The 14,037-nt window shown below is 51.7% G+C and overlaps 3 protein-coding genes across 9 annotated transcripts; 2 read left to right on the top strand and 1 right to left on the bottom strand.

Moving 5' to 3' along the window:
- Positions 1 to 404: 404 nt before the first annotated feature.
- On the top strand, positions 405 to 3,369 carry LOC120642575 (general transcription factor 3C polypeptide 6-like). Of its 6 annotated transcripts, none has more exons than XM_039919165.1 (5): positions 405 to 1,000; positions 1,579 to 1,775; positions 1,892 to 1,942; positions 2,565 to 2,616; positions 3,033 to 3,369. In XM_039919165.1, exons 2-5 carry the CDS (start codon positions 1,644 to 1,646, stop codon positions 3,158 to 3,160), a joined length of 363 nt encoding a protein of 120 aa, XP_039775099.1. In that variant the 5' UTR covers positions 405 to 1,000; positions 1,579 to 1,643; the 3' UTR covers positions 3,161 to 3,369. The 6 variants fall into 6 exon arrangements, with proteins under 6 accessions (XP_039775099.1, XP_039775096.1, XP_039775095.1 ...); XM_039919162.1 differs by having other exon boundaries at positions 406 to 1,000; positions 2,982 to 3,369; XM_039919161.1 differs by having other exon boundaries at positions 413 to 1,000; positions 1,621 to 1,775; positions 2,979 to 3,369.
- Positions 3,370 to 3,661: 292 nt separating this feature from the next.
- LOC120642422 (probable polyol transporter 4) lies at positions 3,662 to 7,970 on the top strand. Of its 2 annotated transcripts, none has more exons than XM_039918928.1 (2): positions 3,662 to 4,036; positions 6,263 to 7,970. In XM_039918928.1, exons 1-2 carry the CDS (start codon positions 3,835 to 3,837, stop codon positions 7,663 to 7,665), a joined length of 1,605 nt encoding a protein of 534 aa, XP_039774862.1. In that variant the 5' UTR covers positions 3,662 to 3,834; the 3' UTR covers positions 7,666 to 7,970. The 2 variants fall into 2 exon arrangements, with proteins under 2 accessions (XP_039774862.1, XP_039774864.1); XM_039918930.1 differs by lacking the exon at positions 3,662 to 4,036 and adding an exon at positions 5,372 to 5,785.
- A 288-nt stretch (positions 7,971 to 8,258) lies between these two features.
- On the bottom strand, positions 8,259 to 9,928 carry LOC120642424 (uncharacterized protein At4g19900-like). The gene has a single exon (XM_039918934.1). It carries the CDS (start codon positions 9,882 to 9,884, stop codon positions 8,298 to 8,300), a length of 1,587 nt encoding a protein of 528 aa, XP_039774868.1. The 5' UTR covers positions 9,885 to 9,928; the 3' UTR covers positions 8,259 to 8,297.
- Positions 9,929 to 14,037: the final 4,109 nt, after the last annotated feature.

Genomic DNA, 14,037 nt, shown 5'->3' with positions numbered 1-14,037 from the left:
ACTCTTTTCTTGAAATTTTGCCTATGCAAACATGTACATTTTTTTATATAAAAAATCACACGGCTTCCAAACTTCCAGCCGTCCTCTTATTTTTTATGAAGAGGGCATATTTTAGGGGTGGGCATTTCTTTTTCTTTAACGCTGGCTGGATTTCTCGCCAATTTTTGGGGTGGCCTGCCAGTTCATAGCCCAGCTCGCTTGGTTCCAAAAGTTTTCTTTTTTTTTTTGTTAGCAGGCTTGGTCCCAAAAGTTGATCCACCACGGCCTGCCAGAGATACCGGTAGCCCAGTAGTAGAAGCAACGGCCCACCTCGTAGTCGTGGCAGCCCATGCTTCCGGCCGCCGCCTGCACCACCACACCATCCCCAGGTCGCCGCCGGACCCGCCCACACCCGTCCCGTCCGCGGCGGCTCCAACCACAAGCATCGGCGCACACGAGCATAACCGCCGGTTACCGAAAGGCGAAAGCTCTCGCGCACGCGGCCGCATAGTCAATCTTCCCCCTGTTCGCGAAACCTAGAAACATCCGCGCTCCCGGCCAGCCGCCGCAGGCAGGTTGGCTAGTGGCTACCTAATAGGTCGCCGACTCGCCGGCCATCGACTCGAATCTACTCACCACTCGGTCGCCGGCAGCCGCCCGCGGCCTGCGAGCCGGCATCTGCCGAGGCCCAGGGACCAGGGTTTTAGCAGGTTTCCATATTGCTATTCTGTTCCGCGATTTGCCCCGGGGAAAGGGGAGAGCGGCGCGGCGCGGCGCACCTGGATATCGCGGGTGGCGGCGAATCCTCTCCGCTGTTCGCGGCCGCGCTCCTCTCCGCGACGCGCGTCGGCGGCTCCGCGGCCCCGCCGTCCGCCCCTCCCGCCACCGCGCGTCGGCGCTTCTTCGCTCAGTCCGCGGTCCGGCATCTCGCCGTGCTGCTGCGAGGGTCTGCGACCCCGCCATTCCTCACCTCTCCAGTCTCCACGACCGCGCCTCTCCGCCAGCTGGCTCCTCTCCGGCGGTTCGTGCCTGCTCCCTATTCTTTTCCTCTCACCGGCATCCTCCTATTTCCTCTGCTCTGTTTGTTTCCAAGTAGGCACAGGTAGCTATGGTTCTCTCACGGTCTTCCCTCTCCTGCTTGCTCTGCTCCGCCTCCGCTGCTTGTGCAACTTGGCTCAGTTGGCTGTGCTCTGCTCTGCTGCTTCCTGCTTGTGCTGTTGTGCAACATGGCTTTGCTCTGTCCTGTAGCCTGTAGTTACAAAATCATGCGCTTAACTGCTTTGTACTTGTGCTTGTTTACTGCCTTAGCTTAGCTATGTTACTGCCTCCGTGATTGAAAGGCATGCGATATTTGCTTTCAAAACTATGCTAGGGGTATGTCTATGGTGTCGCCTCGCCGTGTGCTTTTTGTGCCTAAGCGTTGTGAGGGGGGATGCGTCACCACGGGTCTCCTTAACTCCTTATGAACCATGCTGCACACTGATCTAAGAATGTTTAAAATTAATACTGAGTTGCTGATACTGACAATCTGATATCGCCACACTTCACACTAGAATGGCTGCGCTGCTCGCTCTTCTTACGTATTCTATTCTAACATAGGTTGCTGCTCTACTGTCCTGCTTGATCAATACGACCGAACAGTTGTGTTGTTGGTCCAATTGGAGATGTCGGAACCACATGAGAAAAATAAGCATATTGAAGAGGAAGAGGAGGTGGAAGAAGAAGAGTATGTCTTGCTCGAGTTGGATCATTGTCTTTATTCAGACATACCACCAGGTGCTCCGTTTGTAATCTCTGTAAGTTGATCATTGATATAGTTCTTGGTCATTGATATCTTGGCTCATATCTGTCTCTGGATTTTTTTATCACCTTTACTTTAGATTACTAAGTTCTGTGTAATCATGTTTTTCAGGGTCTGGATACACTGACTCCCACCCTGACAGTAGGTGATCGTCTGAAGATGGTAAGTCATGTTCTGCTGTTGTAGAATAGTAGGAGTACCTGCTACTTTTGATGAATGAGCCCATTTTAATTGTCTGTACTCAACCATATTGTGCAATATTATTTGGTTGTAGGAGGTGTTGTAGATCCTTTTTGTGCATGTGGTGTTAATAAATTATTTGCACATTCATAAACATACAACCTAATTTATTTCTTTCAACCTTCAGAAATCTTGTTTGCATACCTGCAGGTTGCTTTTATTGCTAGCCTATCAGATCAAAATCAGTTGTTCTAGTTCAATTGTTGGAGACTGAATATGGGGTGCTTATTCATCAAGACCAAAAATTCATAATTCTACTTATACCTTAGAAAATTTCAACCGGACATGATGGAAACACAATTTTTTTTTATACCCGTAAGTCGTCTGTGCTTCCTTTGGTACCAAACATGCAAGATCGCTGATTTCTCCACTGAGGGTAGTGACTTTTCTCGTTAGGCTGCATTGATATTTTTCCCCTTGTGCTAATGATTGGGCTTCTTAATCCCCAAAAAAGTGCCTGCAGATTTCCAATTGGTACCTTTAAGCTTCATGCTCTAACCTGCTTACCCAGTGTGCTAGTACTAATGGCCTTGTTTAATGACAGGTTGGAGAATACGAAGAAACTGTTGGCACATGCTATTTATTCTCTGAAAGTGGTAAGTACCTCTGAAACTACCCTCCCTCTTCTAATATTTGGCAAATATTTTTCTTCGTTGCTAGTTAAGTTTCCCAGAAATGGATCTGATACCTTGGTGAGTTACTTTTGTTTCCTGAAGAATAGAGTATCATATGAGATGGCTTGGTTTGCCCTTAACGTACCCCATTATGTGGGTATGATCGAACAAGTGGATATAATATCCATGTATGTGTACTGACTTTGTCATCGTGCAATGAATAATGTCAACTCTTGCAGTTCTTTGGGAACCTCGTTGGCGCAGAATCTGAGAAGCTATATTGTTTGACCTAATGTAGTTCATCACAGTAGATCCATTCACTGTTTTTCCTCTTCTATTGTCAGAAGCTGAACCAAAACCTCCTAGTGATGAGACTACACCTTCCGATGTAACCACAGAAAAACCAGCCAGCAGCAGCAAGGAAGCTCCGTCGAAGGAGGTGAATCATCTCGCCAGCGTTCACAAGATTCTCAAATTTCGGCCAATCAACGCAGAAGCACCCGCTGCACAGAGCATATCAGGATAAGGACAAGGAAATCTGCAAAAAAAAAACATGTAACTGGATTGTACACTTGCTGAATTCATCCAGTGGACAGCAACCACTTATCAATATATTTCCGCTATCATATCGGTTTGTTGGTCCATATTGTTTCTCTCTAATCACTCCTGTATCTCATGACATATATGCATTGTAGCAAACAAATCTCCAGGTCTCGAGATCTGGGAGCTTGTAAACTCTACGATGCCCGTTCTGTACTTCTGTTGGAAGGTCACTGCCGTTTCCGATACTTTTGGGCCACTAGCTATTAGTATTAGTCTAAACAGTCCTCGTCAAGGGCAATCAAACGGATCTGAACTTCTGAAGCCTATACTTTGAGACCGGCACATCTGATGGCAAGTTGATCGGGAGCTGTACCCGTGCCACTTGCAGCATAGAATAAGAAAAAAAGAGAACGAAGGCCTGCCGTGAACGTGGAGGCGACTCTAAAATAAGCTTGACATGTAACCATTCTTTTTGCGATGAAACGGAGCAAGCAAACGCTAGAGCCAGGCGTGCATTTGGAGCCCTGGCATTGTTAGATCTGAGGAAGGAGGAGATCACATGCAGGTCTCACTCTCACAGCAGAGTAGGAGTAGCTAGCCACCGGCGGTAGCTCCTGACTCCATCCTCTGTGTCTCTCGCACACGCAGACACGGCGAATGGAGTCGGTGAAGATGAGGCCGGGCACGGCGTCGAAGCGGGAGTACAGGAGGATGGAGGTCGGCGAGGAGGGGGAGGAGCTGGACGAGGCGGAGTGGCTGCACCGCGCCGAGGCGCAGAGCCAGCGGCGCCGGCAGGGCAAGCGGTACGCCTTCGGCTGCGCGCTCTTCGCTTCGCTCAACGGCATCCTCCTCGGCTACGGTCAGTTCATGCTTCATCCACACTTCTTCCTCCTCTTTTGCGATGTGCATGGACTACGAATTGCAATCTTTTCTCTCTTTTTTTGTTTCTCCTCTGGGACTACTGGGAGGGACGGCATGCGATTTTTGCATGCTAGGACTGAATGAAATAATAGATGGCAACGTCTGTTTCTGTGGATCCTTTGGTGCTGGTACCTAGCGTACCTGCTGGTGCAAATCATTCGTTGAGAAGGCGCCGTCCGGTGTGGTAATCCGTGAGTTCAAGCCTATCAGGACACACTGTTTGGTTTACGTCCAACTAAAATTTGGCACATTTGACCAAATTTTGCCACCATTTGATTCGGTTGGATGTCAAATTTTTGCATGGTACCCATCTCTCCTTCGGCCACCGTATTTTATTTTAGTGGCACAAATGAGAGCCACCAATTTGGGGGCCAAAATTTACCAAATTTTTGGGAACTAAACATGACCATTCGGTGATAAGTTTTAGCCCGCGCGATCGCCTGGCCGCGACCGTACGGAGAAAGCCGGTTGTTTGACATGTTCCACGCCAAGAGCGTCGCCACTCGCCGCTACTCTCCTGTGTCTTACCCTCCAGCTGCCAACCTTGTGCTAGTGATAACAACCACTGTTCAAGAACTGTGGCCAGGCCAAACCATCTAGTATTTTAAAAAAATAAGAAAAAGGATGGTGTCTTTGTCAAACTGTGATGCCGTCCGTGTTCGGCAAATTCAGGCGAGGCGAAGCTTCTGACGAGAATTCTCAAGGCAATGGAACGGGGGCACCTGCCTTGATGATGTGGGCCCGGGAGCTTTCTGATATTTTCCGCTCGTACTCGCGGATTGATTAGTCCAAACCACCATGCTTTGCTAGTTTGCTTAAACTCGTATGAAAGCGACTCCCCCGGAAGAAGCCAGCCAAAAAGGCTTGAGCGGTGGTTACGTTTTGCAACTCACACAGGCCCTAAGCTATTATAGGATCTTTATTCGCCACACCCGGCAGATCCTAGGCCGCTAAACCATCTCATCTTCCAAGATCATTAAGCTAATCTGGCTTGTAACTTTTTATTAGACCCAATGAAACAGTCTCATCCCTGCCGGAGAAGGCGGGAGAAGGTCAGAAGTCAGAACACGGCGTCTCTGTCCAAGTCCTGCTTCTAACTAACAATTTTTCCATGTCAAAAACGAGTGCTTGACCCGGACAAAACTACCGAAATGCCAAGGAGAACCTCAGTAGAATACCGAAATTGTAGTTTCAGCCCTACTAAAGTGCTAATCTAGGGCATTTTACAGGAAAGGACCTTTTTTGGAAGGATTTGTAGTCTTGAGGGTTTCTTCGATAAGAAATGGGAACCATCATCACCTACCCAAGAAGCAGGCAAAACGGGGGGAGCGAAACAAAACGGAGCAAGAACAGCGCCACATCGACATCTCCCACCTTCCTTGGGTTCCATTCGATTTGGGGAGCTCGGGCAGCCGGCCGCCGATGATCTCCGAACCGAGCACCAATCCGCGGCGAGGAGGCTCCACCGGGTAACTGGGAAAGCGGAGCGAGGCGATGGCGGATGCCGGCGCGGCGGCCAATGGCGGCAGGAACGGGTACGCGGTCCTTGATCGGAGCGAGGATCAGGAGCCGGAGCTGGACGCGCGGAGGAGGCCGCCGGTGCCCGAGAGCGAGAGGAGGAGGAGGGAGCGGTTCGTGTTCGCCTGCGCGGTCTTCGCCTCGCTCAACGCCATCCTCCTCGGCTACGGTGAGTGCTTGCAATGACGCGGTGCGCCAGGGATCCGATCTTAGGGACAAGAATGTCGCCTTCCTCTTTTCCTTTGCAAAACAAAATCCCGCGCCCCGTCAATGGAATTGTAGCATGATTCCGACAGTGATATCAGTTTGCAATTTGTCGGAAATGTTTTTCCTGCCTTCCACGAGAATTTCCTGATCTCATTCTGTACGCTAGTACTAGCAACAAAAGTGGATAACTTTTGGAGATTCTTGGCAACTTTCACATGACCTGAGTTGAGGTCCTTAACTTTCTCTTTTCTTCGATATTATATTGTCCGACAAGTTGGATTTTGGTACCTTTCTGTTCTGATTGTACAATTCAGCGTTTGAAACAAAGCTGATTGAGCCAGCCATGGGTATCGACAATAAGTCAATCACGCTGCTCAGAAATTAACTCCTCTTTCTGTATAACACTTTTCTGATCCGAGTTTCCTGTTTTTATCTGCAGATGTTGGTGTCATGAGTGGCTGCATCATCTACATGCAGAAAGATCTCCACATAACCGAGTTTCAGCAAGAAATACTAGTAGGCTGTCTGAGCGTGGTCTCACTCTTGGGAAGCCTGTCAGGGGGACGAACATCTGATGTAATTGGCAGGAAATGGACAATGGGCCTCGGTGCAATTGTGTTCCAGTTAGGCGCCGTCATCATGACGTTTGCTCCATCATTCACTGTGCTTATGATCGGGAGGCTCCTAGCTGGAGTAGGCATTGGCTTTGGTGCCATGGTATCTGGAGTGTACATTGCTGAAATCTCCCCTGCTGGTGCCCGTGGGACTCTCACGTCCCTCCCTGAGATATGCATCAATTTTGGGATCCTCCTCGGCTATGTTTCCAATTATGCCTTTTCCGGCCTTTCTGAGCACATCAATTGGAGAGTTATGCTTGGTGTCGGTATCCTTCCATCTGTCTTCATTGGCTTTGCACTTTTCGTGATTCCAGAGTCCCCTAGGTGGTTGGTGATGGAGAAGAGAGTTTCAGAAGCCAGGGCAGTGCTGCTACAGATAAGTGAGTCTGAAGCTGAAGTAGAAGAACGGCTGGCTGAGATTGAGGAAGCCGCAGGTCTTATGAAATCAATGAAATCTGAGGAGAAGGAAGTGTGGAAAGAGCTTCTAAACCCTTCTCCTGCTGTTCGTCGGATGCTCTATGCTGGCTGTGGTATTCAATTATTCCAACAGATTACTGGAATTGATGCTACTGTCTATTACAGCCCAACAATTTTCAAGGATGCTGGGATCAAGTCTGATCAGGAGCTTCTTGCTGCGACCGTCGCTGTGGGTTTCACCAAGACAGTGTTCATCTTGGTTGCAATTTTCCTCATTGATAAAGTTGGCCGGAAGCCACTTCTTTATGTCAGCACAATTGGCATGACTGTATGCTTGTTTCTCCTAGGAGTGGCACTTACATTGCAAAAGCATGCTGCGGGGATCATGTCTCCACGTATTGGGATCGATCTAGCAATTTTTGCAGTTTGTGGGAATGTGGCGTTCTTTTCAATCGGCATAGGACCAATATGTTGGGTCTTGTCATCAGAGGTATTTCCATTGAGATTACGAGCTCAAGGATCAGCGCTTGGTCAAGTAGGTGGTAGAGTGAGCAGTGGTTTGGTTTCCATGTCATTCCTTTCTATGGCCCGTGCTATATCAGTGGCAGGAACGTTCTTCGTCTTCGCTGCAATATCAATTGTCTCTGTCCTGTTTGTGTACTTTTGTGTGCCAGAAACAAAAGGGAAAACTCTGGAGCAGATTGAAATGATGTTTGAAAGTGGGGACGAATGGAGAGGAGGTGAAATTGAGCTTGAGGATACACAACATCTAATACCTAGTAACAAGAAGTCTTTACCTCTTGGCTGATATCCATATTAACAAGAACGTCTGTAGCTCCATGTTTCAATGACAGGCCAACCTCATCCTGCTTTCATCATCTGCTGGATTCGAACTTCATCTTCAAAAATGATACTTTGAGGACACAGAAGGACATTGGTATTTTAGTAGGCATAGGTGACAGTAGATTGATTATTCTGTTAGTCTAAAAGTTTCCTCATATTGTTATGTCCAAAATGGAAGATGGTCGACGTGTATGATGTTTATGACTGGTGCATCTTGCACAAAAGAATATACTTGCTAAATAGTCTTTCTGCAAATCCCGTTCTTTCATACATCTTCAGAGTGAATGTATTTCTTTCTTTTCTTATCGTGGCTCATGTCAGATCTTCAGGTTTGTCATTCCATTTCCTGACAATCAATATTCCCACTGTTCCCGTTGGGATAGTTCAATAATTTAATCATAACACCTACAATTAAACCAGCTGGCATTTCTCTGAAAGAGCTTCAATTAAGATAGTTTCTGATACTTACAAGTTCAAAACCTCTGTACTATAGTATTCATTGCCTGCAAATAAGATGTACATCATCTCATCTCACAAAATACCGACCTCTCAATTCATCTATCTGCTGCAGCTGAAAATGTGCAGAAGCTCCTGCAGCTACTCCTGGTTTACAAACATGGAAGAATTGCAGAACAGGCAGCTGTCTGAAATCAACCTGCCAATGACACTCCCCTCCTCTATTTCCAGCCTCCTGCTCTCCCTGTTCCATAGGTGAATGCCAAAGCTCTCGCCTCTGATGTTCTCCACCTTGGCCTTCACCCACCTCTCGCCTTTCCTGTCCTTGGGTGCAACGAACAGCCCGCCGATCTTGCTCCAGTGCACGGGGTAGAAGGCCCGCGGCGGCAGCACCGTCAAGTTGAGCCCAGGGCCCCGGCGGCGCAGCCTCGCCGCCACCCGGGACACCAGGTACGGCCCGTTGTGGCCCCACTTGCTCCCGTCGAACGCGGCGGCGAACTCGGCGATGAACTCGCGCAGCAGCGGGTGCGCCCTGTCGAACACCATCACGGCGTTGTTCAGCCGCCTCCAGTCGCCGGTGGCCTCGTCCACGGCCTGCGCGCCGATGGCGTTGCGGAGGCCGGAGAAGGGCTTGAGGACGACGACGTCGGCGTCGAGGTAGACGCCGCCGTACCTGTAGAGCAGCGCGAGGCGGAGGAGGTTGGAGAGGTTCTGCCCGAGCGGGACGCTCCCGGGGCTGACACCGCCGCGCCGCACCGCGCCCAGCCACGCCTCTGCGGGGGTGCCGCTCAGGAGGTAGGCAAAGTCCGGCGAGGTGACGGCGACGCGGAGGCCGCGGTCGAGGAACGGCCTCAGCTTGCCCCTGCCGCCCGCGGAGTCCATGGTGTCGGAGGCGACCAGGAGGCAGGCGCCGCGGTGCCACCGGAAGAGGCTCTCCAGGACGAGTAGCTCGCGGCGGCCGAACTGCGCGAGCGGGGAGAGCCACGTCATGAAGAAGCGGCCCGCGCACGGCGCCGCGAAGAGCTCGTCGGCGCGCGCCGCGAACAGCCGCGTCTGCGGCGTGATCGTGAGCAGGAGCTTGAGGAGGCTCTTGTTTCTCTTCGCGGACACCTTCTTGCTGTTGCGGCTCATCTTATTAAGAGCTGAAGCAGGAGCAGCCGGCAATGGCGGTGGCGGCGCCGCAGCCACCGAGGCATGGAAAGCTTGCACGGTCTTGTGGTCCTTGGAGACACCAAGGCTGGCACCACTGCTACTGGTGGTGACCGTGGCATTGCGCCTTGAAGGGGGCGGCGGCGGCGGCGTCGAGGCATGGAAGGCTTGCATGGTCCTGTCCATGGAGGCACCAAGGTTGTCGCTACTTCCACTACCACCGGTGGTCGTCGCATTGCGCCGCGAGGGTGGCCGTGGGAGGAGAGGGCAGATGAGGAGGCTGAAGGTGGTGTGCGAGAGGAGGAAGACGAGGGAGAGCAGCAGGAGGAGGGCGGGCAGCGAGAGGGGGAGCAGGAGCAGGTGCAGCGGCTTCCGAGCCGCCGCCGGCGGCGGCATCATCGTCGGACCCGGAGACGACGACGCGGGAGGAGAGACAACCATGGAGCTCGCGGCTTGCTGCGCCTTGGTCGCTGGCGCCATGTGCACGTACGCGACCTCGGCTTTGTGTACGTGAGGAGCCACCTCGATCCGGTCTCCGTCAGCATTGTACCGGGGGAAGGAAAGGGGTGCCGTTCGCATGAGTTGCCGCTGACAGGTTAAAATTAAGTGCACTTGCTACTTGCCACTTGCTAGCTAGTTTTAGAGTTTGTTTAGAATTCAGAGCCACTCTTGATGTGTGATGTCATTAGGATAGAGCTAGCGTTTGCTTATCATTAGGATAATATAATATGTACGTGCAGTGTGCCCAATAAGTTATATTCTCTCTTTCCATGTATGAGAAATAGGGGCGGAGCCAGCGTGGGTAGCCCCTCTACAAATTTGAGGAGGAAGAAAGAAGGAAGGGGAGGCGGGAAGAGAAAGAAGAAGAGTAGAACCCCCTCTGGAGCTCAATCATGCATCCGCCATTGAAGAGAAAGAATTATGTTGCTCCAGCTGTGCACTTTAGAGAAATATCACAGTTTTTATTTTATTTTATTAGTATACGTCTCGAGGACCTTAAAGCTTATTCTTTTGAGTCCCATGCACGCACGTTCAAACGTGGGCACATGGCCACAACTTGGATTTGGATCACATGACCATTTCCCAGCGTACGAAGTGTCTGATAAACAATACAAGGAGACGAGAGCAATGGGCGATGGCGATGGCGATGGCGCGCGATTCATGATCCTTGGCATCCGGCATTACAGTCAAATCACGCAGCAGGAGAATTGGCTAGTTGATCGATCTCAGCGAGCCACACTTACGCCAAATGCAGGTGGTCGCAGTGCCCGCACGAAGAGATCTCTCCTGTGGTCGGAGTTCCGTGTGGTCTGGGGATATGTTATAAAAAAAAAACTTGACCGGGCGGGGGAAAGACCGCCCCCGCGGCATTGTAATTAAGAAGAGGCCAAGATGACCCTGGCCTAGAAATTCCCGAACCCCGGCTCTTAAGCTTGGAACTGGTGCCACGTTTCTGGGACCGTTACCCAACGAGCCGGGCCCAAGCTGACTGACAACACAGCCCACTGTATATGGTGCCACGTTCTTGGGGCCGTTACCTACCGGGCCGGGCCCAGGCTGACAACACAGCCAAGTCATCAAAAGCATCATGAGGGGTTTTTTTCCGCAGGCGGGGAAATCCGTCCCGGTGGGGGTTCGAACCCCCCACCTGCGGGTGCCGCTGACTGCGCCCAGACCAACTGAGCTAACAACCTTTGGCTCTGGGGATATGTTATAAATGGATGATATTCTCCCTGCGGTGAAAGTGCAAAACACGTCACAGTTAAATACACAGCAAACAATGCGATGGAATATACGTTGAAACATCGATGCGTTGAAGGCGACAAGTTTGAACATTCGGATGCAGGTGCTGTTTGGTTCAGTTGCGGTAACGTAAATGGCAATGGGAATGGAATGCGACGGTAACGTAAAGAAATTAAGAGAATGCATACTTTGTTTGGCTGGGGCAAATGTTACGGGATCCATTGCTGTTAGAAGGCCTGCTCGCTACTCCGGCCATTGTTCTTGTAGTTATGCGTATCCTAACGATGGCCACAAGCAACTAGGGGACCTCGACTGAAGACAAGAACGATGAGGACACGATGCATCGAAGCTTGCAGTGATGGTGCCGGCTATGATCAAATCATGGGACATGGATTTCCGAGATTGCTGGCGCCTATGCTCAAGTTGATCGAGGACCCACTCCCCTCAGTCCCCAAGGCGGCGGCGGCAGCAGGGGCACAAGCGTGAAGCAGTTCCGAGTGATGGCGGCAGCGCGCAGCTCCCTCCGCAGACCTCGGCCATCGTCTCGCCGACGCGGTTCTGCAGCCTGCCGCAGATGCTTGCCCGTCGTCGTTCGCGGCTCCATGGTCCTCCGGCAGCCTTGCAGCAGGGCTGTCAGTGGTGGCGGCCGCTCGTAGTCGATCGTGGGGTGCTCGACGCCACGCGGATGATGATGATCTCGCTCGGTGCGGATATACACGAGCTCCGGATGCATCGGTACGGTGTTGGCGGCGCCAAGCTTGCTCGACGGCCCCAGCTCGGACGTATAGCTTGCATGGCACGACGTGCTGCGCTGGCCGGCGTTGTCGCGTCGTCGTGCTGCGGCGGCGGCGGCCGCGACGTCTTGGACTCTTGATGGCAACGGGGACTGCCGATGTGTAGCATACTCATCTATTGGGCGTCGATGAACTCGACGGCCATCCATGCATCGTGGGCGCGAGCCATCTCGACTTCGGCATGGCTTGCTCGACAGCCACGGCTCGGGCCTCAGCCATGGAGTTCAGGACCTCTTGTGTTTGTGTGGCATCACATTGAGCCGCGACCAATACGGATTTCATGAGCACGGCGGGCACATGCCCCCCCCCCCCTCTCAGCCGCCGCCGCACTTGCCGCCACCCACCGCCCGTTTGACCCCGCCCGGCCGGGGGCGTTGTCGCGCCCCCTCGCCCACGCCGCCGGACAAACCGCCGCTGCCGCTGCCGCCGCGCCTGCCGCCGCCGCCGCCGCCATCTCCTCTAAGTCCGACGGGCATGGTCCCCTGGCAACCCGGATTTTCTAAACTCCGCCGCCTCCCTCCGCCACCCCGGCCCCGCCCACCAACCCCCCTGGATGGCACTCCGGCGGCGCCAGCGGCGCAAATCTCAGCGCACATCGAAGGGGCGCTGAGAGGGAGGGCAGGAGCCGCTGCGCTCATCAGAATATTAACTGAGCCGCGACGGCCGGCGGTGGCGTGATCTCGAGGCACTTATACCAGATGACACCTCCAGTAGTAGTGGTGTCAATGGTTCAGCTCCTGGCCATCGATGCATGCACGTAGTAGATGGAATAGGAACAGAGAAAAGGAAATCAAAGGCCAACCCGTCCAACCACCTCTCCATCGTCGGCGCTCGGCGGCATCATGGGCCTCAAGGAGCGCCTCATGTTCTTCTCCGTCGGGCCCTGTCATTGTCAGCGGCAGCTCAAGATATTGATTCTTCTGTTTTGCTCTGCTCCGGCGCTCCGCTGTGCTCTGCTCCGCTCTGCATGTGCATGGAACTTGCGTTCTTGGCCCTGGATCAAATTAGTAGCAGAGCAGCTTCCTGACAATGACCTCAATGTTTGCGGCTGTTGGAAATGGAAACAACACGTGTGGCGGTGCCGCAGCCTATGAACCTTGAGGAATCAGTATCTCGCCTCGCCAAACCTCAAATTCGTGGTCTGAATTTGATCACGGGCAGTATAAAGAGCAAACCATGCACGCACAATGCAGCAAGAGAGTGCAATGGAGTCGAGCTTCGTCACCAACTTGGCCCTGCTCGTCATTTCCCCCATTCTCGCCATCATTGGAGCCCTCGGGATGGCGTGGGAGCAGCTGGGTAGCTCCGGCGGTAAGCAGCGGGCGGCGCCGGCGTGCATACGCTGGATGTTCGGCAGGCTGGCGCCGCTGATCGCCAGCGCGATCGGCGCAGTGCTGTCACACCCGGTTTTAAGGACAAAACCGAATGCATAACTATATGTATGCCAGGATTAAATTTCATACATATAGAGACATTATAAATGAATTAATCAGTACAATATCACGAAAAGGAGAAAAACAACAACTAAAAGACTATCAGAGTTTACAGCTTATCCTGGAAACGGAGACTCCAAACTTCACAGGCAATCGACGGGGGTTGCGTACGCCTAGAACTCAGCAACATCTTCAACATACTTCATACATCTTTCCTTCTGAGCAGCAGTAAGCAAGGGTGAGTACACTTATGGTTGGTACTCAGCAAGGCCACAAGAAATAACCAGAAAATAATTTAATTTCATCTTTAAATTTATTAATCATGTGAGTGTCCAAGCCGCTCTTGACCATGAGCACGGCTGATATATCAGTTTTACACTCTGCAGAGGTTGTACACTTTCACCACAATTCGCGTAAAAGTTCCGAAGAACTTTGAACCCAACCACGCATATGTGCTGATCAGGCACAATACCACACTTCCGAGGTGTGATTGTATAGGGACGCTACGAGACCTTTACAAAGAATCACTATATTTACGCACTGGTCCCTTGCTTTCTGCGGTACCTCAGAAGACGAAGCTTCATTCACCCGCTCCTCAAATATCGATAACCCAAAATCCACCAATCAAACGCCCCCAGACACGACATATAGATCATCTAATTACTTAGCCAAGACCAGAGCCATATGGTATTGTGGTTGTACGGTTCTCTTGGGTGGTTCTCTATGTTCCAATTAAATCATATCATCTTGTAAATAAAGCAT

This window comes from Panicum virgatum, chromosome 7K, assembly GCF_016808335.1.
Source record: "Panicum virgatum strain AP13 chromosome 7K, P.virgatum_v5, whole genome shotgun sequence".
NCBI classification, from domain to species: Eukaryota; Viridiplantae; Streptophyta; class Magnoliopsida; order Poales; family Poaceae; genus Panicum; species Panicum virgatum.
Note: the sequence above shows the minus strand (reverse complement) of the source record. Positions and strands in the feature narration are given on the sequence as shown.

What these genes read in the sequence shown, in the direction of transcription:
- LOC120642575 (XM_039919161.1), top strand. Translation starts at nt 1,644, where the DNA reads ATGTCGGAACCACATGAGAAAAATAAGCATATTGAAGAGGAAGAGGAG. An exon ending in TAGGTGATCGTCTGAAGATG is followed by an intron (nt 1,943 to 2,564) that starts GTAAGTCATGTT and finishes GTTTAATGACAG; the next exon opens with GTTGGAGAATACGAAGAAAC. An exon ending in CTATTTATTCTCTGAAAGTG is followed by an intron (nt 2,617 to 2,978) that starts GTAAGTACCTCT and finishes TTCTATTGTCAG; the next exon opens with AAGCTGAACCAAAACCTCCT.
- LOC120642422 (XM_039918928.1), top strand. Translation starts at nt 3,835, where the DNA reads ATGGAGTCGGTGAAGATGAGGCCGGGCACGGCGTCGAAGCGGGAGTAC. An exon ending in CGGCATCCTCCTCGGCTACG is followed by an intron (nt 4,037 to 6,262) that starts GTCAGTTCATGC and finishes TTTTATCTGCAG; the next exon opens with ATGTTGGTGTCATGAGTGGC.
- LOC120642424 (XM_039918934.1), bottom strand. Translation starts at nt 9,884, where the DNA reads ATGCGAACGGCACCCCTTTCCTTCCCCCGGTACAATGCTGACGGAGAC.